We start from the raw sequence: 27,302 nt of genomic DNA on the forward strand, positions 1-27,302 counted from the left end.
TACACGTTAAATAATACAACTTTATTTGTTGATTATACATCAGTAAAGCTGGCAAAGATCAGGAGCCGGAGGGCTGGGGGCTTTTACATTTCCAAGGTCAAGAATAGAGTCTGGGGCAGAGTCAGGATGTGACTTGAAGCCTTTCGGATGCAAGCCCAGGATTCCTGCTGTTGGGTTGAGGGCAGTCTCTGCACAAGCAACGTCTGTGGAATGTTTGCCCCAAACAACCACTCCTCACCTCCCCAGATCCAGATGGGGACCCTCTGGGCCATGTACAATGAGGCATCTTTGTCCCCTGACCATCGATGTTTTCTGGAAGCTGGAAGGCATCTGACTCAGGTAGGGCTGATCAGAGTTCCTTCTGCTAGAATCTGGAATGGGTCATGGAGAAATAGAGTGATGAAGGACAGAGAAAGGAGGAGTGTGATCCTGCTTCAGTGTCTAGGAATCATGTGTTTGCCCTATGACTTGGGGAACAGAGAATACCAGTCTAGGCATATAAAAATATGGAAGAGGCACAGAAAGGAACAGAGATGAGAGATGAAGGGAGAATCTGAGTCACCTCATAAGCCCTTCATCAAGCTTAGCTGTTTCTGTCCTACATCCTTATATAAATGCTGTTGTTAGGTTTTGGGGTTTTTTCCTAATTGAAGGTAGACTGAGCTGATGTCTATTACTGGTAGCCAAAAGAATACAAACTAATAATTTGGGGCACCTGGGTGGCTCAGTGGTTGAGCGTCTGCCTTTGGCTCAGGTCATGATCCCAGGGTTTTGGGATCGAGTCACGCATTGGGCTCCCCACCAGGAGCCTGCTTCTCCCTCCGCCTATGTCTCTGCCTCTCTCTGTGTCTCTCATGAATAAATTAATAAAATCTTAAAAAAGAACACAAGCTAATAATTTATGAAAGCATGTTTGACTCACAAACTTATCTCTTTACTTTTCTAGAAGGAGGCTTATCTTCACTGTAAGCATCTACCATTACTTGTCATGGAACAACCAATAGCAAATATAATATTTGTCAGTGAAACCCAAAAGCAATTATTTTACAAGAAGGAAATGAAGATGCCTGCTATCAATGCAATTATATTCGCTATTGTTCTAGAGAACCTAGTGAGTGCAATAAGTTAAAGAAAAGAAATAAGAGATAAGTATTAGAAGAGAATAGGCAAAATCATTATAGATTTCCAATGATATTATTGTACACCTAGTATATACCCAAAGTCAACTGAAAATCATGTTGAATGGGAAAGAATTTGGTAAAGTGGCTGGATATAATAAAATAAAGTATTTCTCGGGACGCCTGGGTGGCCCAAGACGTGATCCTGGGGTCCCGGGATCGAGTCCCACATCGGGCTCCCTGAATGGAGCCTGCTTCTCTGCCTGTGTCTCTGCCTCTCTCTCTCTGTGTCTTTAATGAATAAATAAAATCTTAAAAAATAAAATAAAATAAGCTATTTCTCTGTATGCCAGTAAAAACTATTTTTATGTATAATGGAAAAAGGGTTCCACTCATAATAACAGCAAGAACTGTAATATCTAGGAATAAATCTAATGAGCATTATGAAATACATATGCAAAATGCTATAAAAGGAATTAAGGAACAAAAAAGAAAAATTAAATATAAAGTTATACCTTGAGGTCGATTATATCACTGGCCCCATTTCTTTCTCTCTCTCTCTCTGCATCCCTTCCTGAACTTGGCCTCACTGTGGGCAGAGTGTTCCTTCATCCCTTGAGTCTAGGCTTGACCACATGACTTGATTCGCCAACAGAACGTAAGCATATGTGACAATGTGCCCATTCTGAGGCCAGGACTTAAGAACCTTCTGCTTGCCTTTCTGCATCTCTGCCATTCTCATGAGAGAAGCTGTCCCCGCCCTGGAGCCCAAAAGGAATACAAAGGGAATGGCCCTAAGCCCCAGCTTTAGTGGGGAGCTAAGTCTAACTAGATGTATCTATAGCTGGAAGCACAGCCACCTAGCTGAACCCAGCCCAAATCTGCCAGTCTCCAGCCAACTCACAGACATGTGAGCAATAACAAATATTTAGGTTTCAGGTCACTGAGTTTCAGGATGCTTTGTTATACAGTAAGAGCTAACTGAGAAACTCCAGAGTCCTGGATGGAAATATTCACTATTGTAAAGATTTTCTGTAATTGCAAAGATTCTCTGTAATTGTAAAAATTCTCTGTAAATTAATCTGTGAGGTTAAGTGTGATTCCAATCAAAATACCAACAGATATTTATTTCTCTGAGATTTTAAATGAAACTGTAAAACAAATTTGGCTACTAAAATTAGGGGGGAAAGAAACCAAACAGAAGAGAACAAGATCTTATTCCATCAGATATTAAGAGTTATGGTACAACTAGGATAGTTACACAATACGGCAATAAATAAACTAAGGGAACACAATGAAGGGGGCATAAAGATGTAGATAGATGAGAGAGGAGAGAAGGAGAGAGAGAGAATAGATATGATGCCACAAATAGAAATGATGCTATATTATAAAATAATAGTGGAGGTGATAGAAAATATAGTAAATAGCATTGAAACAACTGGCCAACACTTTAAAAATATACATTTAAATTCTTATCTCACCGTAGATACTAAAATAAATTCCAGATGGATTAAAGATCTAAATATATATTTTATTATAATACAGATATGATCAGATACACACAGAGACACAGATCTAGACTTTAATTCCCTCATCACTTTCTGTTTTAAAATTCACTGTCCTAAAAAAAATAATAATAAAATAAATAAATAGAATAGAATAGAATAAATAAAATAAAATAAAATAAAATAAAATAAAATAAAATAAAATAAATAATAAATAAAATAAAATTCACTGTCCTAAGGGGCACCCAGGTGGATCATGGGTTAATCGTCTGCCTTCGGCTCAGATCGTGGTCTCCCAGGGATCCAGCCCTGCTCAGCAGGGAGCCTGCTTCTCCCTCTCCCTCTGCTGCTCGTCCTGCTTGTTCTCTCTCTCTCTGTCAAATAAATAAGTAAAATCTTTAAAATTAACTAACGAATAAGTTAAAATTCACTGTCCTTGGAGGTGAGGGGGGTGGGGGGATGGGGTAACTGGGGGATGAGCATCAAGGAGGGCATGTGATGTGATGAGCACTGGGTGTTATATGCAACTGATGAATCACTGAACTCTACCTCTGAAACTGGTGATACACTGTATGTTGATTAATCGAATTTAAATTTTAAAAAAATAATAAAATTCCCTGTCCTGAAGACCCAGCAGCCCTTCCTAAGTGACCCACAGAGCTGTGCGTGTCTTAAGCGGTGAATGGAGCTGTTGCCAATTTATGGCACAATCAACCTCATTATCCTGATCCGGTGGTGGCATCTTTGTCTCAGTAAGGACACTGGGAGGGTCATTCTGAGGGAAAGAAAAGCCGGGATCAGCCCCTATTAATGAGCATTGTCCCACTAAAGCCCCCCTAATCCAGCCCTGCCACCCCCACCCCGCAGATTCAGTCCCTCTATTGTCGCCCCAGAGCCTCCCCACCCCGCCCCAGCCTCTGTCAACTCCACCTGGACACCCTTTGTGTGGCACCCCTGGAACAGGCCACAGGGCGTGCATCTTTCAACCTTTATTAATTCTTTTATTTTTAAAGATTTTTTATTTATTTATTCATGAGAGAGAGGCAGAGACACAGGCAGAGGGAGAAGTAGGCTCCTTGCAGGGAGCCCGATGTGGGACTCGATCCCCAGACCTGGAATCACGCCCTGAGCCCAAGCAGACGCTCAACTGCTGAGCCCCCCAGGTGTCCCCAACCTTTATTAATTCTTATCTTTCCTGACCCCATCTCTCTCCTTTCCCAGGTAGCACAACAAGGACAATGTAAGCAGCCAGCGCGGGCTGGGCAGGGGTGCTGCTCAGGTGCCCGGCTCAGGGCGCGAGGTCTACACAGTAGCTGGTGTAGTCCTGGGCCCCAGGGAGCAACTGGCATCAGCAGGCCCACTGCACAGACCCGAAGACTGAGGGAGGCCCAGGGGACGTAGGGAAGCGTCCCTGCCCACCCCCGTCCTTGCTGCGCCCTGCACCCACCTCTCTCTTGGCATCACCCACTGTCTCCAGAGGATCCCATCCCGGTGCTGGAGTCTGTCTCCTGCCCTGGTGGGGTCCCTGTCCTGTTCCTCTTCGCACCCCCAGCCTCTAGCCAAAGAGAAAAGGCATTGGAGGAGGAAAGGGCCAGACAGGAAAAGAGGGAATAAAAAGCAAGGGAGAGAGAGGGAAGAAGAAAATTCAAAAAAGACAAGCCAAGTGAGGCCTGATGTGGGGCCCAGAGAACAGGCTGTGTGGGGTACAGAGGGGCAGCCCCAGGGAGGCCAGGACAAGAACTGGCCCATTGCATTATGTCTCTCTGTCCCAGTGTTGGCTAAAAATAGTGCTGCTCCCACAGGGACTCTGCATTCACACGGTCTGCAGGGTAGGGCGTCCTGTGGACCTGGAGCATGGGGGTCAGTTCAGCTCTCCTCCACGTGGTGCCCCGGTGCCCCTCAGGCCCAGAATATTCCATCCTGTTGGTCTGCCCCCTGCCCCCACCGCTGTTCCCATAGAACCAGGGTCCGGGCCCACTGACCTTGCTCACAGCGCCAGCCAGGGCACCCCGAGGAGCCCAGCTTCCAAAGATGTTCCGGTCTGTTTGGCACCAGACTGAAAGCCTGGGCCGGGACCTCGGCCTCTCCTTACCCCCCTGACCTGAGGCTTGGGCCCTCTTCCCGGCCCCATTCCCTGGTGCTCTGGGCACTGCTGGGAGGCCCCCAGTCCCGGACTCTGTGCTCAGTTGGCCCTCGCCTCACAGATGCAGCCAGCTCCAGTGAGATCCTGGACACGCCCCTACTCCTCCCCACGTCTCTGTCCCTTTCCAGAACATTCCTTGCTCTCATCCACGATTGCAAGCATTCGACGCGAAAATGCCTCGCTCAGCCTTGCGTCAAGAGCCCAGGCCAGGGCCGTGTAGTCTGTGTTTGGCCTCCCAGATGTTCTATCGTGGGTCTATAAAAAGAATACTTAGATGTGCACTATTCCACAGGCAAAAATATGGACTGTTATCAACATCATATTCTGTTATTTCACATGCAATTCATCTGAGGAGTCCACTCATCCCTCCCTCTCTCGGGGAAAAGAGGGAAAAAAGTTGCTTTTGTGCTTCCAAGATTGCCGTAACGTGCCCTGGAGAGAACAAAGGGGCATGAGTTATTAGCTCTGTTTTATACTTGAGGCAACTATATCTCTGAGAGATTAAACGGCTCACTGTGTCACCAGGCTCGAGGGGTCTCGGGGAGCGGAGCCAAGCTCATCACTCTCCATCCCCAGAGGAGAGCTCTTCCCACCATCGTCCGGCCCTGCCTGCCAAAGCACTTTTACTGCCGTCTGTCGGCGGTCCCATAATTTGGACCAAATGCAGAGCAACCCCTCAGGACGGGGAAAGTAGAGACAGCCTCAAGGATTCAACCGAATGGGGTCGAAATGATTGAAAATCGCTCATTTCCAGCGAGGCTCCAAACAAAAGCAAGAGCAAACGAGAGAGCATTCTAGCATTCTGGCAACAGATGCTTCTGGGGACAAGCGTGTGCGAGAGGCTGCGCTGCTCACTGCGTCTCTTCACCTTTGCCCTGCAAACAAGCCACTCTTGCAAAGGCAAATGCATCCAGATTTCCAGGGGCAGTGACGAGAACGCCCCACGCACTGGAAAGAATGAGCATCCTCGAGGCCACCCCCCTTCCCTTGGCTGCAAAGAGACACACCCACCCTTCGTGGCTGGCTGGCTGGCTGGCTGGCTGGCTGGCGGTCACCTCCATCCCATGAAGATGCTGGTCAGTATCCAAATGACCCCTCTACTTGGAAGCCCTCAGCTCGGCTCAGCCTGGAGACCGTTGCTATGTGTGGGGAAGGTTTTTCCCCCAAGCACTGAATGTAATAGCAGGCAGGGGGAAGGCCGCGCGTGCCAGCGGACGTCCCTGCGGGGCTGGCTTTGGGATTATTGAAAAGAGGACAACAATTTATCTGGCCAGGGCCATAGCCTTCCAAAGAGAGAGGGAGAAGTTGCGGGATCGGGGGGGGGGGGGGGGGGGGATCAGGCCTTTTTGGAATAAAAGAAAGGGTGGTGGGACACCTGGGTGGCCCAGTGGTTGAGCATCTGCCTTTGGCTCAGGGTGTGATCCCGGGGTCCTGGGATCGAGTCCCGCATCGGGGAGCCTGCTTCTCCCTCTGCCTGTGTCTCTGCCTCTCTCTGTGTGTCTCTCATGAATAAATAAATAAAATCTTAAAAAAAAAAAAAAAAAGAGTGGCAGTACCCAAGTAGTAGTTGTGTGTTGAATGTCCTCCTCTGAGCCAAGATGGGTAAGAAATGGTGGGGAAGGGGGCGGCCCAGCCTCTGGGGTCAGACAGACGGGGTTTCACAGTGTCTTCCTGATGGTACCCAGCTAGGGGGATCTCCCCTTTCTAAGCCCCCAGCAACTCATCAATCAAATGCAACAAATCATTGTCCTGGCTTATAGTGGGAGGGCGAAGTGAGGCCGGGATACATAGTGTGTAAGCGCCCCTGCACCGCATTCAGTGCTCGAAACGTGGTGGCTCTCACCGGCAGCATCATCAGTTAGAGGCCCATGAAGATTTTAATACGTGGTGGAAGCTCCGGTAGGCAGCGTTGATTAATAAAACTGGAAACAATCACGCGACTTCAGAAATCCAACATCTGGTCAGCCCAATCTATCAAACATTGCTTCTGTTGGCAAAGCTGAGCAAAGGGGGTGGGAGAGATTGGATTGTGCCTCCCTCCAAAATTCATTTGTTGAAGCCCTAACCCCCATCTTTGGAGATGGAGGCCTTTATTTATTTTTTTTTTAAGATTTTATTTCTTTATTCATGAGAGACACAGATAGAGAAAGAGAGGATCATGCCCTGGGCCAAAGGCAGGTGCCAAACCGCTGAGCCACCCAGGGATCAGATAGGGGCCTTTAAAGAGGTGACTGAGGTGAAATGAGGTCAGGAGGGTGGGGCCCTGACCTGATAGGACAGGTGTCCTTAGAAGCAATGGAAGAGACCCCAGGAGCGTGCACACACAGAAGCAGGGCCCGGGAAGACAAGGAGAGGAGGCAGTGTCCACAGGCCACAAAACCAGATCTCCCAACACCTTGATCTTATACTTCCAGGCTCCAGAACACTGAGGAGATAAATGTCTGTCTTTGGGGCACCTGGGTGGCTCAGCTCGTTAAGTGTCTGCCTTCGGCTCAGGTCATGATCCCGGGGTCCTGGGATAGACTCCCACATCGGGCTCCTCGCCCAGTGGGGAGCCTGCTTCTCCCTCTCCTTCTGCCCCTCCCCGCTACTCATCTCCTTCTCTCTTGCTTTCCCTCAAATAAACAAAAATCTTTAAAAAATAAAGAAATAAATAAACATGTCTGTCTTTTAAGCCACCCACTCCATAATTTTCTGTTTTGGCAGCCCAAGCTAATTACACAGGGGGTCTTCAGTCCCATCTGGCATTTGCTGCCACCAGTCACCTTCCTGGCACTTGTGGCCTGTCCTGTGGGTGCCCTGGGATGGCCCTCAGGCCTCAGAGCATCACGAGTCCATGTAGATCACCCTCGGCATGACCAGATGGTGAGAACCCAAGGGAGAGGTCTGCTACAGACCTTCTTAGAATGAGGAGGAGCACATAAGAGAAGCGTTTCATCCTCTGCCGAGAAATGGGTTCGCAGAAATCCCTTCTTTTCCTGCTTTCTGGAGTGGACTCCGTCGTAGGCCCCCAAAAGATGTGTCCATGCCCTAACGCCAGGAACCTCTGAATGTAAGGGTATATGGGAAAAGGGTCTCTGCAGATGTCATTTAGTTAAGGACCTCGAGAGGAGACTATCTTGGATTTAGGGTGGGTTGTAGATGCCATGAAAGTGTCCCCATCAGAGAAAGGCAGAAGGAGATCTGACCCAGAGACACAGGGGAACTGGCCACCAACAACACACAGATGGGCGTGATGCAGCCACGAGCCCAGGAGCCTGCAGCCCCTGGAAGCTGCCAGAGATGAGCAACAAAACTGCCCCTAGAGCCTTCTGAGGGAGCATCTCCCTGCCAGGACCTCGACTTCAGGCTCCTGGGCCTCCAGAATTGTGAGAGAGTGCATCTTTCTTATTTGAAGTCACCAGGTGTGCGATACCTTGTTACAGCCACTGCAGGAAGCTGATCACGCCTCCCCATCCCCTACTTCAGCCCCTAAGCTTAGCAGACAGGCAAAATCAGAAGTAGAGAATCATGTCATGAAACAAAGTTCCTGATAACAATATTTCCGGTTTCTTGAGAACTGGCTCCACGTGGACATGGTGGTAAGAGTAATACATTTTCTGCCGATGAAGAAAAGGAAGCTCAGAAAGGTTAGGAGATGTGCCCAACATCACAAAGCCTACATCTGATCATTAAGAGAGGTCATAAGGGTGGGGTCCTGCTCCGATAGGTTAGTGCCAGAATGAGAACCGGGTCTGTCCAACTGCAAAGCCAGTGGGATGCTGCATGTCCAGGTAACGGCAACAGACACTCCATAACCCCCAACCCGTGGCGGCATAATGACCACAAATAATGTTGAAACAACAAACCCCAGCACAGTCAAGGCATCAGTAGTTCTTTGGGGTGTGCAGCAATAGGATTTTTGTCTCTGGGAACATTCTAGGGTCTGGGCAGGATCGTCTAAGGATGCCCTCAGGCCCCTTGGTGACCTGAAAAGACCCAAACACCTGGTCACGTCGCACGAGCACAATCATTCAGCAAAAATCCAAATTCGGCAGCATTTGCAGCTCTCTGGTCTGTCTCCTGCTGACTCTGTCATCCATCCTGCCTGCTGCGGGGTTAAGAGGAGGGAGAGGTAGGTGTGTGCAGACAGCCCCTTGCCACCCCCACCCCCAACACACACAGCAGGGCCCGGGAAGGGTTACTCACTCACGCATTCATTCTACAGATCTCTCCTAGGTCCTAAAATCAGAAGCAAGGACAACATAACCAGTCTGTACACTCTTTGATCCCCAACATCTAACACCCTGCCTGATATAGGGTAGATGCTTTAGTAAATGCCCCGTGAGCTGAGCTAGATTTACAGAATGAGAAACTGAAGGCGAGCGAGGCGGGAGTCCTATCCAGGCCCCAAACCCAGGCCTAGAACAGGGAGCCTCTGAATCAGAGGCCAGTGACTACTTCCCTGCCTCCTGCCCCCTGAGCAGCTCCGGAGGACTGTTGGGATTTTAGGAGCCAGCACCGTGGGGAGAAGAGGTATCCTCGACCCTGGGAACCACATGGACAGATGCCCCAAGGTGGGAAACGGCGAGCTACGTCTGGGTGGCCGGGCCAGCCCCCCTGCCTTTCTTCTTCTCCTCTCTTGGAGTCCACACACTCAACTCTTGAGCTGCAAAGGGCCGTGGAAGTTTTTCCTGTAAATGTCATCCTATAATGTTTCCAGAAGGAAAAAAACTGTTAATTTCCTAAATTCAAAAGAGTCATCTGTTTTCCCTGCTGCCTGCTCACAGATCCTAGGATGAAATCCAGTGGGGAAACACAGGCCGAGCGGTAGGAAACAGCAAGTCACGGTCGCCTGAATGCAGTGTCATTACAAACAACCGTAGGATGAGTCAGATTTAGGGGCAGCATTTCAGGACAAAGCAGGTGTATCTGCTTCCTCGGGCTGCTACGAGGAATTACTGCAAACTTGGTAGCTTGAAACAACGGATAGTTTTCACCTTACAGTCCTGGAGGCCGGAATTCCAAAATGTATGTGTTGGTGGGGCCACGGTACCTCCAGGGGCGCTCCGGGAGACCCCTTCCTTGCCTCCTTCTAGCTCTGCGTGGCTGCAGGTGCTCCTTAGGCATGTGACAGCATCGCTCCGATCAGCCTCTGGTGGACCCTGGTGGGTCCCCTCTCCCTTCTTCTAAGAACACTAGTCATTGGATTCAGAGCCCACCCCAAATCCTGGACGATTTCATTGTGAGATCTTTAGCTACAAAGACCCTTTTTCCAAATAACATTACATTCAGAGGTTCCTGGGGTTAAGACGAGAACTTATCCCTTGGGGACCCCAGTTTAATGCACGACAGGAAAAGAAGAAAGAGGTCCCATGCCTGTGGAGGCCCTGCACTTTCCTCAAAGGGTGCAAACTAAATGTCCCACAGATGCCTCTCTGTGGCCCGCGTTCCAAGGGGGCCTCATGTCTCTGGCTGGACCAGTGACCAGGCCAGACTGCTCCATCGTTCTAAGAGGCAACATGCATACAGGAGAGACCAAACAGTAGAGTCAGAACTGACAGGGAAAAAAAAAAAAAAAAAAAAAGAACTGACAGGGACACTGCCAGGTACAATCTAAAGTCCTCATGCCACCAGGTGCTCCGATCGACACGTGATCATGGGGCCCATCACACACTGTTCACACTCATCAAACCATGTGAACCTCTCAACAACCCTGGCAGGTGAACAAGGCAGGACTAATGACTATCCCTAACAGATGGGGAAACTGAGGCCCAGAGCTTGAGCCTGGCGGCCAAGTTTCACCCAGCCAGGAAGCAGCAGAGGCCTCGCTTCTGATGGCTAATCCTGATCTCTCTCTGCCCCATTCCTCCCACCACCCCCCAGGCTGGGTCAGAGATTTCCAAGGCTACCGTTGTAATAATTAGCTGTGAGAGAGAGGAAGGAGGATGCTGGGGCTGGAGCTGCCTGGGCCCAGGTCACAGGAGTGCAGATGAAGACGTCTGTCACCCTGCACCCAAGCCCCACTCCCTGGGCCTGAGCCGTCCACAACGCTCTCAGGAAGAGCAGCGGCTCAGGTGGAGAAGAATCCTTCCTGTCCCCTGGCTTTGTGCTCTGAGAGGCAGCCCCACCCTGATGCAGAGCCCAGAGAGGGTGTGGCTGTCACCCACCAGATTAAGCCCTTCCCCTGAGCCTGGGGAGCTCAGGCTAACTGACCTGGGTCTGTTCCCGGGATGAAGCAGCCTGAGAATAAATCTATGCCAGGGAGTTAATGTAACTCCTCCCAGGTCTGCCTTTTGCCAGAGGTTTTGAATGGAGGTGATCCCCCCTGATAAGGAAGGGGTGAGAGTCTATGCCAATGCCATGGACATCTGTACAGAGGCGGGGGAGGGTGGTAGCCACAGGTATTTGGGGCCAATCTGCTCTCTAAAGCATTAGAATGTCACGGTCACTGCCAAACGCAAAGCTTGATTTATTTGGGGAGGGGACCATCATGACAGTATGGGTCTGTATGACGTCCAAGCACATCCAAGGATCTTTACAAACCCTTAGAAGGCACAAGAGATCAGGCCAAAGCCTTTGAGGCCTACGCAAGGCTGGAGTGGTCAAGAAGGCTGCCTGGAGGAAAGGGCATTGGAAGATTCGGTTCCCAGGAGGGGCACGGGTTTGAGCCTCACTTCACACGGACACCAACACGCTGTCACATCCAGAAAGGGCAGCTACACTCCCAACAGCAGGCAGAGCCAGATACAAATGGAAAGTTCCAGGGCTGGAGACTTCTGCTCTTCCACTCGTTTTCTTCGCGGCCGCGCGATCTCAGGAAAGCAGCCTGATGCCTCTGATCCAGTTCCTCCTCCGTAAAATGGGAAGAACAGACCCCACGCCGCCCACATCCCATCCCATGGTCGCTACAGACACAGAGCGTTAAGGGCCGTGGAGGACGATCTGCAAGATGCCGTCCGCGTGCCTGGGCCGGTTCCCGTGGGGCAGGACCGGTGCCTGAGGCTGGCGGGGGGACTCGGAGCCTGGGGGAGGCGGTGGAGATGAGGGAGCCTTGACGTGTCAGCTGCCCAAAAATTACAGCATCTGGAAAAATTACTTTGATGAACTCAACTACCCGCCACAAATCACTGTATTTTAAAATCCCTTCCAAAACAAAACAAAACAAAACAAAAAAAACCTTCTCTGCAGAAGGCTCTGAGCGAGATGTTTTCCTCTGCTCCGATAGGAGATGGAGAGGATGCCGAGCAGATGCTGACGGGACACGGCCCCCGTGGCTGGCGGTGGACGTGAATCACTCACGTGTCAGCGTGACCCTGGCCATCTCCCTGTCTTCCGACATCTAGGAGGGCAGGGATGCCTATTCTGCAAGTCAGCTTTAAAACAGTGACCTGAGGGGATCCCTGGGTGGCTCAGTGGTTGAGCGCCTGCCTTCGGCCCAAGCGTCATCCTGGAGTCCCAGGATCGAGTCCCGCATTGGGCTCCCTGCATGGAGCCTGCTTCTCCCTCTGCCTGTGCCTCTGCTTCTCTCTATCTCTCATGAATAAATAAAATCTTAAAAAAAAAAAAAAGTGACCTGAGCACTGCACATGCCCAACAAGACACCCACCAGGCTCCTGCCCTCAGTGCCCTCCAGCCTCTGCCCTGCCAAAGCCGCCCATGGCCGGTTTGCCTCCGCACCCTCCCCTCCCACCTCCATGCCTTGGCTCAAACGGCTCCCTCTTCCTGAAGGTGCTCTCTCTCTCTCCCCTCCCTCATCACCATGTGCCTCAAAGTATGTGGCTCCAGGGATCTGCTCTCAGAAGCTTCTAGGGCCCCACCTCTGCCCAACCACAGCATTTCGTGGGCCCCGCTCCACCCCAGCACCAATATTTAGTACTGGAGCAGCCAGCCCAGAGTGCACCTGCCTGAGGATGGACACTGCTCCGTTTGTGTTTGTGATCCAACTCGGCCTGGGGCCTGCCTGGCGCTCAGCAGGGGCATGGCAAGTATTGGAGGAACGGAGGGAGCGCCAGCCTCCTCTCTGATCTGACTACGTGGTCTCCTTGCCGCCACCGTACCTGCCTCTCTCGGTGCTTCGGCTCTGCGTGGCCAAATGCAAACCTTCCCTGCAACTCCCACTTCCTCCAGGAAGCCTTCTGGGATTGCGGCTGTCTTCCCTCTTGGTCTCCTAGTCAATGACACATAATTTGGGATTTCTTGACATCCTGTTTTCCACTGGTCTAAAATCATTTCCTGCACATCACTGAGAAAGCAGCAACCCCGGCATCAGGCACCATATTGTGTTTCACCGCTCCGCCTTATGTCCTACCCTCTGACCTCCCCCCAACTCACCCCATCACAGGGGCCTAATGCTGAGCTAAAAGCACAGAGAAGGAAATACAGCATTAGGTAAATAGGTATAAATCCTCGCTGCACCCCTTATCAGCCACAGTTTCCATTTTTAGCTTGAACTCTAAATTTTTTAAACCAGGGGCCAGCAAAGTTACTCTGTGAGAGACCAGGCAGCAAGCAGCTATTTCAGTTTCCGTGGGCCCTACAGCCTCTACTGCAACTACTCAACTCTTCCTTCACAGGGGAAAGTGACCACAGACAAGACATAAATGAACCAGGCATGGCTGTGTTCCAATAAAACTTTATGGGAAAAAAAACAGGCAGTGGGCCAGATTGGCCCATGGGCATCGGCTGCCCACCCTGCTCTGGAGGGTTACTCGAGATGGCATTTAACCCCCTCACCACACAGACCTCAGACCACGCTATAAAACAGCCCAAACCCTGCTCCAGCCCCCAGCACCCTTTTCTCTTGGTTTTCATCTTGGTACTTAGCCCTGTCTGAAATTACGGCCTATTTGGTGAGTGACTGTCTCCTCGAATAGAAAGCAAATTCTAGGAGGGCACAGGCTCTCTCTCTCTCTCTCTCTCCAAACACCTGGAACAGTACTGAGCAGAGACTGGGCACCCTTTTAATATTTGTGGGCTGAATGGAGGCCATCATTATGATGACCGTTTCATGAAGGTCTTGAATAAATATATTGTTCGATTATACACTTATGAGTGTTGTTACTGTGTTGATGTATTTCCCGTGATTGATCACTGGCATTTGCAAAACCTCAGGTAATTTTCATGTGTTCGCAGGAAATTATAATCCTCCCATTTTGGAAATGAGAGGGCTGAAGCGTGAAGGTGACATCATCGCCTGCTGGTGACCATGCAGAGATTCGAACCCAGACCTCCTGGCTAGCCCTTAAGAAGGAAGTCTAGCAGGGCAGAAAGAGAAGTGCACTTGGAGTCTAAGATCCAACCTTGTATAGACAGGTCACATCACCTTCTGCTTAATGGTGGCAACAACATCAACTTCACAGGGACCTGGATAGGATGGCTTAAGCACAGATGACAAAGCGATCAGAACAGTGCAGGCCGGACACGGGGCAAAAACTGTCAAAGTAGCCACTATTATGTAACCAGATGACGGTAACCACCTCCACCCTGCCTCCTAAGGCTTAGAAGGGATTAGATAAGGACATGGCCAGGAAAATGATTATGAAATGTGTCAATCCCCAAACTAACATATGATACATTATTTTTTTTTTTTTACAACAACACCCCCTGGGAGTCGCAAAAAGAAAAAAAAAAAATCTCCCTTCTTTAAAAAAACAAACCTACACACGCACATCTTCTACTAAGACAAAAATAAATCATAAACACCTACAATCTTTTGAGAGTTTTAATGACAGTCCAGAAAAGGATTAAGACTTCAGCCGCTGACATTTGTATCAGAGACCAGTTCCGACACCGGTCCGAGCTGAAACAGAACCTGGGAGTTTTCACCAAGCTGAGGACAAAGGGACGGGGGTCCCCAGTTTGCATCCATGCGCCTTGGGGGTCTTAGGGTAAAAGCAGACACGAAACAGAGCTGGCAACCCTAAAGCAGAGGAAGCACCACCACCACCACGGTTCTGGTGTCCTGCACCAGCCCGCCAAGGGGGTACCCCCTTTTTAAAGGTTCCCAGCATGGCAGGAATCACACGCCCTGGGGTTATGTTTAGGGCAGGGGGCTACATCAAGAAGCACACACAACTTTCCATCCCTGCCCCACTTCAGTAGAAAGTGATTCACTTGGTTTCAGATTTAAATATTTATTCCTCAAATACAAAACAATGTTGAACATGCGCATCCCCTAATGTCCCAGCCATCTGGCCCCAAGTCTGAACATCTTCAGATGAAACAACCAGCTGGGATTCCGACTTCACAGAGTTCTGAGTCTCCCTCGCAGAGGGGGGACTTTCCAAGCGCTCTGGGCCTCCCTGCTTCTTGGAGAAGGGCAGTCTTATTTTTCTGGTCCCATAGTTAGCACTTTGAGGATTTTCAAAGGAGGATTAGCCATACTCCATCTGGAAAGAAGCGTCTCCAGGCCTTGCTGGGTGATGTCAATAATTTGCTTGGGACACGATTAAAGGGGACACAGTCACGGTGAGGCCGGCTGGTCAAACACTGGCTGGTGTGATCCAGACCACGCCGGCCCCGAGGCTGGCCTGCCGGGAGGGAGCCCCTACCTGGCTGGGGGAGCCCCTCCCAAGCCACACGCTCACCCCCTCGCTGGAGGGAGGCCCTTGTCGCTATGTCCCTTCTCAGGGCAGCCCCGTGGCCACGTGCCGGACGGCCACTTGGGACACTGCACCTGTAGCACCCCATCTTTCTCACTGCAGGCTGCAGGACATGGTGGTTTATTCCTCTGAAAAATGCTTACTTTTAAGATATTCCTGCCTCCGCCCCATCCTCCCCCACGAAAAATGTTAAACAAGTTACCATGTGTGAGTCCTGAGCACTGGGAACAGGGCAACAGCCGGAGGAAAGCAATGTTCACGCCAGGGAAGGAGCTCGGCCTCGCTCGGTCCGACAAAGAGAACTGGTCTCTTTAACCCGTTGTGCTGGCATTTTCGGGGGTCAGGAGCCTCCCCGATAATGCAACAGGGTGGAAGCATTTCCCGGGCTCGGCATTATCCAACGGGCAGATCGGGGAAAGGATATAGACAGTTTTGAACTCTGTCCATCACAGCTAAAATTACCTCACTAATTATAGCTTCTATAAATCTGCTCAGGTTAAGGGAGGGACGGAGGGAGGACAATCTGCAAAATGCAGCTCACACAACTGACCCGGTAGGTAGGGGTAGGTGGGTCGCTTGCTCTGGTCAGCAGACTCCAGAGGACCTCGGAATTAGCAAAACAGAAGGTACAAGTGTCTCGAACTCCCAAGGAAGAGAGGGTTTGAGAGTGGGATTAAGATCTCTCTTCACTGATGCTTCCCAGGGCTGGACACTTGAGAACAAATGAGGGCTGCTGGAAGCCAAAAATTATAGACACACTTAAAAATACCGCAACACGCCGTAATTTATCCTGCTCGTTCCGTGGGTCGTTTGGACTGAAAAGACAATGGCTTTTTCTCCCCATCCCAGATTTAAAACCAAGCCAGAGGTCTTCTGTGTTGTCAACATGGGTCTAGGGACAGGCCTCGGGACACACCGTGTCTCCCCAAAGAGTGAGAAGCCCCCCGCAACGGAAAGTTCCAGCTGCCTATTCGTCTCTTCTGGAACTTTCAGGGAGCTGTGCGCTGGCTGCAGCAGTTTTGTTTTCATTTTTAACTTTTGCAAAACTTCAAGGTCATTTCATAAAACTCGGAAGTGGAATCCGAACCCACACCCCTGGGCATTCTCTCCTTCACCCTACATCTCCTTGTCCTAAACCTCTTAGGGAGAATACAACCTATCACACCTCGTCTTAAATCCACCGCAGTCACATTTAATGTCACTACAGTCTGTGTCCTGCGGTCACGCATAAACTCCTAAGCCAGGGACAATTAAAAACAAGGGGGCATTCCTTAATTCCTAACTCCAACCTACTTATGCAGGCAGGGCATTATCCAGACAATTGGAGGGTGTTTTTCAAAGCGCACGATAATAAATGTGTCAGACACTCTGCTGGGTTCTTACATTATCTCTAATCCCCCAGCCGAGCCCATCGTGCAGGTGAGGAAGGAACCTCTCCAGGGTCACTCAGGGGACTGAGCACGTGGCCCCATCCAGATGCACACCTGTACCAGCCACCCAGCCAGTCCACTTGCCACACCACTGTCACTCTCCACCCCTACCCCACACCCCTGCAGGCCCCCAGGCTGGGATTCCGCCTTCCTTAAGGTGGAGGTTTGCGTTTGCAACGTGCCAGGAACAAGGGACAGTGAATTGGGGGGGACCTGACTGGAGGAGATCCTCACGGTGGGGGAGGAGCCCTGGTGCGGGAACAATTCCACTTGAGCACAATTCAGAAAGAGCGCCCTGTGACCCCTACCTCTCAGCCTCCAGTTCCTCCCCTCCCCCACACAAAGAAACAAGAGGAATCCACCAGCTTCCATCTCACAGGTACCCATTGAAAGGGCATCCTTCACACCAGGCTCCTAAGACATGAGCTCAAAGTTCAGAAGTCAGTAAGAGGCAACTGGATTCAAGAACCGTCACTGACACATCCACCCCAGGGGTACGGTTGATCAAGCACTTGTTTTCAGGCCCTTCCACCCACCCCCCCAACCCACTGCAACAATGGTGAGAACATACCCTCCACGCGGTATACCCAGAACCCGAGAATCTGGTTTCTTCCCCTGCCACACCGCCCCCACCCCCACCTTCTTGGTGCTTGTCAGCTGCCCGAAGCCAGGGCCCTCCTTCGCCCTGGGGCAGCTGGAAGCCATTACCTCATACCTTGCTGCCACCCCAAGGGGTGTGCGGGACAGTCTGCTCAGGCTTGGGGTTTGGGGGATCTGCCATTTACTGTGTGTCCCCAGCAAGGCATTTAGTTTGTCTGAACCTCTACTTCTCATCTGCAAAATGGGCTGCTGATTCTCACCTGCAGAGGGCCAGAGATGTATGTAGGAAGGGCTCTGGGGTGGAAAGTGCTAGACTCCTGGGAGAGGCTATCATTGTCATTCTTTGCCAGAATCTTTCTGGCACTTTAGGGCAGATTAATCCCCACGTCCCCCAGGGGCAAGTGCATTCGTTCCCGCATCATTTGCTGTAGGGGAACTTTTATGCACAGCCTGTCACCACCACCAAAAAGAATGCTTAGTTCAGCGAGGCAGACCAATTTATGGAAACTAAGGGCCTTGTCCTGGGGCACCTGGGTGGCTCAGTGGTTGAGCATCTGCCTTTGGCTCAGGGTGGGATCCCGGGGTCTTGGGACCGAATCCTGCATCAGGCTCCCCACAGGGAGCCTGCTTTTCCCTCTGCCCATGTCTCTCTTTCTCTGTGTCTCTCATGAATAAATAAAGTCTTTAAAAAAAAAAAAAGGCTTATCTTTTAAAGATGACAGTTCTCATTTGGGCCCTTGTGTTAACTTTGTGCCTCAGTCTGCTCAACTGTCAAATGGGGACAACACTCTCATTTGGAGGGAAGGTTGTACAGGCTACAGGCCATTCAGGCAGTGCCCCCTCCAGCACATATATATGCCACGTTCCAACACTGTGATCCCAATTCTCACCAAAGACAATTACAAGGCCCAAAGACAGCTCTTGAAGCCCAGGTGTCCTCTGCTCCATGACATTAGCCCTCCCTGGCTCCAGACAAAATGAGCCGCATAGCTGATTGGGGAATCCGGAAGTGAGTGAGGTGTATGAGACCTTCCTGACATTTCCCTCTTCACTCCAGATTAGTTTATTATGTTCGTTTCCAGTGAGCTGGGCCTAGGCTGAAGCATGGTGCAGGATCCTCCGGCATGGAGACACAGACAGGAAAGGACCTTTGTCTTGTCACCAAGCTAGAGCAGCTCCCTGGCTCTGCCCCCACCCCCCCTTGCACACTCCATTTGTCCTGGCTTTTCACCGAGTGCTCCTGGGGGAGGAATGTCTGAGGACCTCTTCCTCCTTCAATCTCTCTCTCCCTGGCACCTGATAAGGCCACCTCTCCAGATTAGACAAATGCAGGTCATTTTTTAAATGATTCCTGTTTATAGGGAGTCCAAGGGTAAGTCACAGACAGAGACACAGGAGTTAGAGTTCTGGAATGTCAGATGTCTCAGGCTGGAATGACACTGCCCACTTAGGTCCTACATTGTTAGAGTGTTCTAGACTGTAGGGGTAGAAGTCAGAGCTCTTCCTGGCTCCCCCTGTAGGCTCACCAGTCTCCAATGGGACAGGTGACAGTACTTAGGAACAGCAATGGAGGAGGGGCGTAGGGAAAGGCAAGGCTTTCTCAACCATGGAAGTCTGAAGTCTAAGGTTCATTTGAAATGAATGCAATGGCCTCTTAAGTATTTCTCACCGGAACTGGTATTAGTGGAAACATTTCCAATTACGGTAGAAAACTTACTTGGGCAAGGATGCCCAAAGATGATTATTTGCTAATGCTGAATGTTGTTAAAGCATTTAACTTTTCTGAACCTTAATTTTCTCAATTGGAAAATGGTGAGAACTCCGCATCTCAGTTTCTTGAAAAGTAAACTGAAATAATGTACATAAATCTTGAAGCGCTGGGTCTGACAATATAAATCATAGTAGTATTTTTTTTTTTAAATTAGAAGCCATGCTGAAGGATTCTCCTATGCCAGCTGTTCTAATTGAGTTTGTGTCCACACCAACCCCAGGGAAGCAGATATTCTGGTTGTGCCCATTTTATAGTCACAGAAGGTGCAAAGCCAAAGGTGTTCGGTAATTTGCTCAAGGTCACACATGAACCAAGGCGACCCTGACACCCCCAAGGCACACCTGGCCTCCAAACAGCTGTCTCCTGCTTCCACCTAGGGATGCTCCTTATTAAAAAGGCGGTCTGAGAGTTACTCCATAGTTCGTAAGTGTCCCTTCACATGCTCCAGGAGTCACTTTTACCTTTTAAACATGAAAATGCTGTGGGAAAAATGCCGCCTCTTGTAAAAAGCCCTTCTGCATGTGCTGGTTCCGCAACCAGGATGCACAATCTTCCCCTGGAAGGACGGTACCACAAATACCCCAGGCAGCCGAAGAAAGTAGAACAAGGGCATTACTTCCCTGGATAGCACACAAGTCCACCACCCCGGGAAGCTCTCAGAGCCTTAGCTTCCTTATCTATAAAATGGATTTATTGTAAAATCAATAAAGTTGAAGCATTAAAAACCATTCCTGCTGGCCCTTGGTCTCCACCCACCCCAACCGCTGCCCGGTGGCCTGGGGAACCATACAAAATGCATGTTCTTGTCTTCATCCCTGTCCCAAGCGCTCAGGCGGCACCAGCACCGAGAAGCTTCTCTGCCTCTCCAGTCCTTCACAAGCTGCTGACCAGCCCACCAGCTGTGCTCCGGGGATGCTCCTTCTCGGGCCCCATCTAGTGCAGAGGGGGAGATTGGCGGGGGAGGAGGGGAAGCCAAAGGCATCAGCACTCCTGTCTAGAAGTGCCACTGCAGCCACCCTGCGCTCTTGTACCTGGTTGGCCGACAGAACTCAGGGTGCAGACCTGGCCACCCCAAATGCCTGGGTTAAAGCACCACAGCCCAGCGGCGCCGGCCGAGGTCCCCAGTGGGTCTCGGGGCCCACAGCTTAGAGCCGACGCTGGGCCGAAGTCCTGCCCAGCAGATTGTGGGGCCATCTGGGTCTTGCTGCCCGGCAAGAAGAGGAGCAGCAGAGTGGCCGAGAAAGATTCAGAAAAGTGTCGGGAGAGAGGCATGCCTACCACCTAATTCCATCCTAGGACTCGCAGCCTTAGGTCTGAAGATTTCGTGGGAACGGGGACGGCTGAGCTGGCTCTGGCAAGAGGCTCCCAGGATCGCCCAGCTCCGGGGTAGATCCTACTTTCCCTCTAGGGCTTCCCACGGGCCGCAAGGGAGAAGCGCCCTGGTTCTCCCCACAGGTCGGGGGGAGCAGGAAGGCAATGCCACTCACCCCCCAACAACCTGGCAAACCCCTCTCCACCTCTTCCCGGAGACCTGGAGACCTGGAGACTTGAGTGGATTTTAAAGCAGGACACTCATTCTGTGACTGATTCACACCCAGAGTTTCTTTTCCTTTTTTTTCTTTTCTCCCCAGGACAGATCAGAGCTGTCCGATTTTTCTTTCGAAACTACAGAACTAAGTAAAGTGGTAGATTTCTGGTTTTTTTTTTGGGGGGGGGGGGCTCAGGAGGTGGGATGGGTATGAAATACAGAATGTGGCCCGTCTACATCGCCATCACTTTATTGTATTGTCACCGTTAACTTAACTATAAATACTACGGTGGGGAGCCGGGCGCCTGCGGGCTCAGACCTCCTGGCCTCGGGGCCCCGGGCGCGACCGACCCCAGGCGCCGGCCCTCCCGGCTCTGTACACTATTTACAGCTCCTCGTTCCTCTTTCTCGACCCCCTCCCGCAAGGCAGCGCGTGTGCAAGAAAGTAGCATCCTCTGTCTGTGCAAGTCCTTCGAGTTAGGCAAGAGCCACGGCCGGCCCGCGGCCGTCAGCTGTCCGAGTCCAAATCGCTTTTACCTTCCTCTTCCCTCTTCTCGGGGGACGCCTTGGACGAGGTCTTGTTCCACTTCTCTGCGTTCTCCGACTCCTCCGACGAGGACCGCTTCTGCCGCCGCCACTTGGCACGGCGGTTTTTAAACCAGACCTGTTGCGCAACGGAGGACAAAACAAGCGGTAAGACCAGAGGCGCGCCCCCGGGGGGGGGGGGGGGCGGACACCCCCAGGCCGGGGTGGGCACCCGGGGACCCCGCGCGCACGCCCACCGAAGGACCGGGAGACCTGGTCCCGCTTCTGCATTTGCATGCATGCAACTCCCCGGGCCTACAGCGCGCTCCTGCAGCCTGCGGGCCGCCCGGGGCGTCGGGGAGGCTCGGGGAGGCCTGGGCCGGGCCGGGCTGCAGGGCCCCGAGGTCGCCGCGGGGGGCCGGCGGGCGCGCCCACCTCCACTTTCTCCTCGCGGAGGTGCACCTTCCGCGCCAGCTGCTCGCGGGTCCCCACGTCCGGGTACTTGGTCTCCTGGAAGAGGTTCTCCAGCGCTTCGAGCTGCTCGTCGGTGAAGATGGTGCGGTGCCGCCGCTTCCGCCGGCAGTGCAGCTGGTTGAGGAGTTGCAGCTCGGTGCGCGACAGCGTGCCCACGTTCATGTAGGGCAGCATCTGGTGCGGGACCGGGGACACCAGCACCGAGCCCGGGCCCTCGTAGCCTGCGACAGAGGAGCGCTCCAGGTCAGCCGGCTCCGCGCCCACGGGCAGATCCTCTGCAGCAGGGTGCGGGGAATCCGGGCGGTGCGCGGCAAGCCGAGGCGAGGGCAGTGCGTCCGCGCGCACACTCCCAGGGCCACTTCGGGAATCCCCAAAAGCCCGGTCTCCCCGCGCAGCCCCTGAGCCAGTTGGTCTCCTCTCACTGTCGCCTAAAGTTTGCAGCAAGTGTACAACCTCCCGTGCCCGATCGGCCACACACACACACACACACAGAAATAAAATAAAGTAAAAAAGGAGGGGTGTGTGTGATGCAGGGGGAGCGAGCTCGCAAGCGCAAGGAGGAAAGTCTGTGCAACCGGGGACCGCCAGCGCCGCCGCCCGCCCACGGCCCGGGCACCGGGCAGCGGGCAGCGGGCAGCGGGCACCGGGCGCCGGGCGCGACCCTACCTGGGGGCGTCGGGACGCAGGAGCACTGCTGGGCGCCGAGCGGCGGCACAGCCCCGCAGCAGGCCGGGCCCACGGGGGCCGCCTGCACGTGCAGCTGCCCGTAGAAGTAGTTGTTGTAGCCGAGGCGGGAGCCGCCGACCGCGGCCGGGAGGCCTGCGCCGCCGGGGGCCACGGGCCGCGGGTAGAAGGCGCCATAGTCCGAGGAGGCGCCGCCGCCCGCGCCGTAGAGCGAGTCCCCGTGCAGGGCCGGGAAGACGACCGGAGCCGCGGCGCTGGGCGCCACCGGCAGCACCGAGTCTTTGCAGCGCGGCCGGGCGGCCAGGATGTTGTCGATGCTGAACATGCTGGCGGGCATCCCCGAGCCCCGCGCCGGGACCGGGGGCGGCGGGGAGGCGCCGGGGAAAAAGCCTCAAAGCGGCGCGGGCGGGGGGGGGGGTCCTCTCGCCTGCAGCCGCGGACCAAAGCGAAAGAGAGCGCGGCCGAGCGCGCAGCCCCGCGCCCCTCCCCGCCCCCTCGTCCGCTCGCCCTCCTCCCGCCCTCCCCGCGCTGCAGCGCTCGCCGAGCTCAACCCGCGGGGAGGACGGAGTTCAGGCCGCCTGAACCTCTTGTTGGTTTTATACTGAGTCGACGTCATCCTGGATTTAGTTCCTGGTAATATGCAGATGACAAACAGAACCAGATTTGGCCCTTTCTGTTCCTTTGGGTGGGTGGGGGGGGGGCTTGAGGGCGAGGGGGGAGGGGGAGAGGTGCCAAGGGGAGGGGGCTGCGGGGGGCCAGAAGAGGGATTGTGGATTGCAAATTAATGAAATTAACCTAATCTTTCCCATTCAGCGGGCCCCGCCGCGGGGCCCGGCCGAGCTGGGCGGGCGCCCTAATTGCTCCGGTTAATCTCATTAATTCCATTGTGCGGCGCAGTTAACAGCTCCCTCCGCCCGACCTCTCCGCCCCCACCCTTTTTTTTTTTTTTTTTTTTCTTCTCAGATTGGGTCCTATTATTGGGTGCGATTTCCTCTGCGAGAAACTCCCAAATTCACTGTGGCCAGTTTTACTTTGGGGCTCCTTTTTGTCCCACTTCGGAATTTGTTTTGTTTTGGAAAATAACGAGGGGCTGCGTCCTGTCTCCAGCAAAATGCAAAACTCCGCTCTTCCTCCGGACTTCCCCCCCCCCCCCAAAAAAAAACACTCACCGCCAGGTTTCACCTCTTTTTTTTTTTTTTTTTTTTTTGAATTTCGAGGTTCTCTCCCGGGTGGAACCGGTAAACCCCAGCCCCCAACCCTTTTTTTGTTTTTGCAAAGGCCAAAATTTGTGAAGACAAAAATCGATGCGAGAGGTGCGTTGTTGGTTCTTAAAAATATGTGTTTATATTTTTTTTCCCCCGCAGTCACTTTGGGTCTGAAAACTACCATAGGAATCCGTAGGCCCTTTACACAGCGGAGACCAAATTCAGCCGCTCATTAAAATTCGCCACCAAGAGTAGCACTCCGAAGGGAAGGGACGTGTCTAGCTGCTCCCTGCGTGGCTGTCGGTAGGTTTTACGCTTTTTCTCTTCCTTTATAAAAATTATTCTTGGAAATGGGGTGTCTTCTCCTCCAGATGGGTTGTTGGTTTTGTTTTGTTTTGTTTTGTTGCAATCCAAAAATCCAAAAATGGGGCTCTGGGGATTCCCCACTCCTTCCCCCAACAGTCCAGCTGCATTTCCCCCCATCCGTCTTGCCAGCTCCTTGGCTGGGACAGGCCCCCTAGCTGCCCTTCACCCGACAGGCCCCAGGCTGCGCTCCCCGAGCCCCGGCGGCCTGGCCGAAGCCGGGCCCCGCTCGCTGCAGGCGGCCGCCGTGATTCACCGGAGCCCCAGCCGGCCGAGCTGCTGGAGATGCCTCCAGCCCACGGCCAAGCGCAGGCGGCGGACGCCCTTCGAGAAGGTAGGCGATGGGTGCGCGCGGAACGAAAGGAGCCCCAGAGGTCCTGGCGGGCCCGGGGCAAGCCCTAGTCTTGCAGAGATGGCCTTTGTCGGCTCTTTGCGCTGGCACCTCCAGCCACTGCAGGGGCAGGGGTAGGGATAGGGGTAGGGCTGAGCCCCAGCGACACAGGCCGAGGGCCGGGTTGGGGTTCGCCGTAGAAGGGCCACCTTTAACTCACCCCCATTTCTCCCTGTGGCTCGCAGGCTAATTAACAGGGATCCCCGCGGGGTTGTCTGCTGTTGCTCCAGAAAGGCAAAGTCTGGGGGCTGCCTCCGCCCAGCGGTAAGGCAAAGGGGACAGGGCACTTGTCAGTCGCTGTTCCCCGGTCAGAGGAGCGGTGGCGCGAAGCTCAGGTCAGGCCCGGGCATGGTCCCCGCGGTGGGTGCGCCTGCCAGTGTGGCCGGGAGAAGCTAGGCGGCGGCACTTCTCCTAGGCCTCCCTCCCCTCGCCGACCTCTGCACCCTCGGGCCCACCCGCTTGTGGCCCAGGAGCCTTGCTTCTCCGAATGCTGAGCAGACTCAGAATTAGTTGTAGTGGCAGATGAGGGCAAGACCGAGATGGCTCTCAGTTTGGGGAGGCAATCGATTTTTTTTTTTTTTTAACAATTAGAAACCGCTCCCAGGGGATAAGAGTGTGACCCTCCCCTTCTGAGAGGTCAGGTCTAGGGAAAGAACCAGGGATAGAGGCATTTTTCCCCCCACTCTGGGAGACTTAAAAAATCACCAGTTTCCGGGCACACATCCCCCCGCCAACCTTTCCTGGGTTTGATTCTGCAGGGCAGTCGATGGAAGACAACTAAAGGCTGCAGCTCCTGCAGTGACTCTGGCCGCGTTTGTGTTCAGGGTTGGGTGCTGGGGCAGCACTTATGTGAGTGGATCTTTTAAGACCTTTGCTGAGCCAAGCGGAGTCGGAGTCACAGAAGCACTGCGGGAAACCGAGGCAGATTCCTCATCCTTTTCTGCAAAGGTGCTCAGATCAGCAAGGCGCGCGGAGACACCAGCTAGATTTCTAAAAGAGCGCTTTCTAGTTTTTAAATAAGGCAGCCTCCCTGCCCCCCCCCCACCATGTGTCATGCTTCCACTTGGTACATTGTTTTTTTTTTTTTTTAATCATGAGATTTAGCAAACCTCTAGACTTCGCCCCTTGCCTTTCTGCAGTGCTCTCTCACTACCCTCGGATTCCTGGAAGGAAGAGCACTGTACGGAGAGTCTGAGCGTCAGTTATCCACGCAACACAGCCACCTTGGAAATGATCCCTCCTCTGTAGGTCTCGGGTTGGTTGTTTTTTTGTTTGTTTGTTTGTTTTTGGTTTTAAGTTGATGGAAACAACGCCAACCATCATTGGGTCCCTTACAACCATAAGAATTAATAAGGCTAGCTAATTGTCGCCTGTTCGCCAAGGAGACCTGGGGGGTAGACTTTGGAGCATTTTTCTAGTTTTTTGCATTGGGGCAAAGGAGCGTGCTATCCCCACCCCCACCCACCTCAGGGTCTCTATCAGCTGGTTCCAAGATTAGGCAAAGGGAGTCTGGGAGCTGTGTCCTCTTGCAGAAGGGACTTTCTGGGAAGAGGTCACAGGGACCCAGACCCCGCTCTACTCCAGTTACTCAGCCGGTTATTCTCTCTCCCTCTCAGGGAGCTCACCCCCTGCAAGGCGGGGGCTCCCCATCCTGGCTGCCCCTCAATCAGCGGGCTGCAGTGTCCGCGGGGAGGCAGGAGCGGGGGAAGGTGATGCGCAGCCCGTGCTGAGCGTCCTCCACGGGGCCAAAACCCACAAGTGTCCGTCGGGCGCTAAACAATCATCCGCCTCGCTTCGCCAGGCGCAATTGGAATAACAAATGCAAAGCACGCAAATTGCCTGCCTCCTGTTCCTAAGCGATTGTTTGTCGGCCCCGCACGCACCGCTCAGCATGGGAGGACCCGGAGCGTCCGGAGGCAGCCAGCAAGCGCTTAGGTCGGACATGCAATACACACGCCGCTGATTTTACTTATTATCACCCAAACACGATTTCACACAAAGCAATCACCATGCCAGAAGTCTATGAAAATGTGTTTGTTGAGGAGTCAGTCGCCCCAGTAATAGCCCTCATTTTTAATATATTAAAGAACAGATCAGCGGATTCCGTACGCATAAGGTAGATGTGCGGACCTGGTATGTGTCAAGGCGCTTTTGCTCCGTAATCATCGCTAAATTGATTCATAGGGCACAGATTAAATTGCTTCTCTGATTTAAAACGGAGAGCCCAAATTCGGAGATTTGGAGTGTGCGTCTGGGTATCTCCACTGGCCGGCCCCAAGAAAGTGTCATCGTGGAGAAAACTGTCACCCATAATCTTTCCACGCACACGCACATGCACACAGGCACGCACCCCGCTGGCTGTAAAAAAAAAAAAAAAGCATATGCGGTCCTAACTTCTTGCGATTTCGGGAACTTTCTTAATTTTTTCAGCCTCTCACCCAGTCACCGCTCATCATCGGGCGCCCTTAAGAAGGACTTTTTGTGACATGGGCAAAAAGCTGATGTGTCCTTTTCAAAGGTAGGGAGCCCCCCCCAAAAGGGTGAATTAGCTCAGAGGAATGAGCAACAATGAGCAGACGGGGCCACAGCCCGTGCGTGGCATCCGGACCCCATCCAGCCTTCACAGCGCGCAAATCGGCTTTATTGTTTGTAGTCCTGCTTAAAAAAAAAAAAACCCAGTGCCTCAAAAATAGTGCACAGACCCCGGTCCAAGGCCCTGCTCCTTGGAGGACACCTCCGGTAGCCCCAGGGGGTTTTCCGTGTGAGCTGGGGAGGGTGGAGTACAGCACCAGGTGCAGATAGCACCCTGCTAAGGGGCGGCGGGCAAGGGCTGGATCTCCCGCACCATTCATGGGGATGTAGGGACGCTTACTTACTAGCTGAGTTTTGCTCAAAGTTTTGCAACAGTCCAAATAAGCGCTCTGAGCCCTTGCAGACAAAATAATCAAGGTGTTAGGAAAACGCAACATAACGGGGGTGGGG

The 27,302-nt window shown here is 52.6% G+C and overlaps 1 protein-coding gene and 1 long non-coding RNA gene across 4 annotated transcripts; one reads left to right on the forward strand and one right to left on the reverse strand.

Moving 5' to 3' along the window:
• Positions 1-22,929, reverse strand: GSC (goosecoid homeobox). Of its 3 annotated transcripts, none has more exons than XM_038545640.1 (4): positions 22,344-22,924; positions 21,639-21,898; positions 21,216-21,342; positions 1-371 (listed from the first exon to the last, which is right to left on the reverse strand). In XM_038545640.1, the coding sequence occupies exons 1-4, from the start codon at positions 22,696-22,698 to the stop codon at positions 235-237; spliced, it is 879 nt and encodes a 292-aa protein (XP_038401568.1). In that variant the 5' UTR covers positions 22,699-22,924; the 3' UTR covers positions 1-234. The 3 variants fall into 3 exon arrangements, with proteins under 3 accessions (XP_038401568.1, XP_038401567.1, XP_038401569.1); XM_038545639.1 differs by lacking the exon at positions 1-371 and adding an exon at positions 14,456-20,083 and having other exon boundaries at positions 22,344-22,929; XM_038545641.1 differs by lacking the exon at positions 1-371 and having other exon boundaries at positions 20,913-21,342; positions 22,344-22,915.
• LOC111097151 lies at positions 22,844-26,759 on the forward strand. Its single transcript, XR_005363727.1, has 4 exons — positions 22,844-22,994; positions 23,726-23,869; positions 24,106-24,263; positions 25,079-26,759. It is a non-coding gene; the product is annotated as an uncharacterized LOC111097151 (long non-coding RNA).
• Positions 26,760-27,302: the final 543 nt, after the last annotated feature.

Source organism: Canis lupus, chromosome 8, assembly GCF_011100685.1.
Source record: "Canis lupus familiaris isolate Mischka breed German Shepherd chromosome 8, alternate assembly UU_Cfam_GSD_1.0, whole genome shotgun sequence".
Lineage (NCBI taxonomy): Eukaryota > Metazoa > Chordata > Mammalia > Carnivora > Canidae > Canis > Canis lupus.

Coding starts and splice junctions, on each gene's coding strand:
- GSC (XM_038545639.1), bottom strand. CDS start 22,698: ATGCCCGCCAGCATGTTCAGCATCGACAACATCCTGGCCGCCCGGCCG. Junction 21,343..21,638: donor TCCGCGAGGAGAAAGTGGAG/GTGGGCGCGCCC, acceptor GTTGCGCAACAG/GTCTGGTTTAAAAACCGCCG. Junction 20,084..21,215: donor CGAGAAGAGGGAAGAGGAAG/GTAAAAGCGATT, acceptor CCTCTGCACTAG/ATGGGGCCCGAGAAGGAGCA.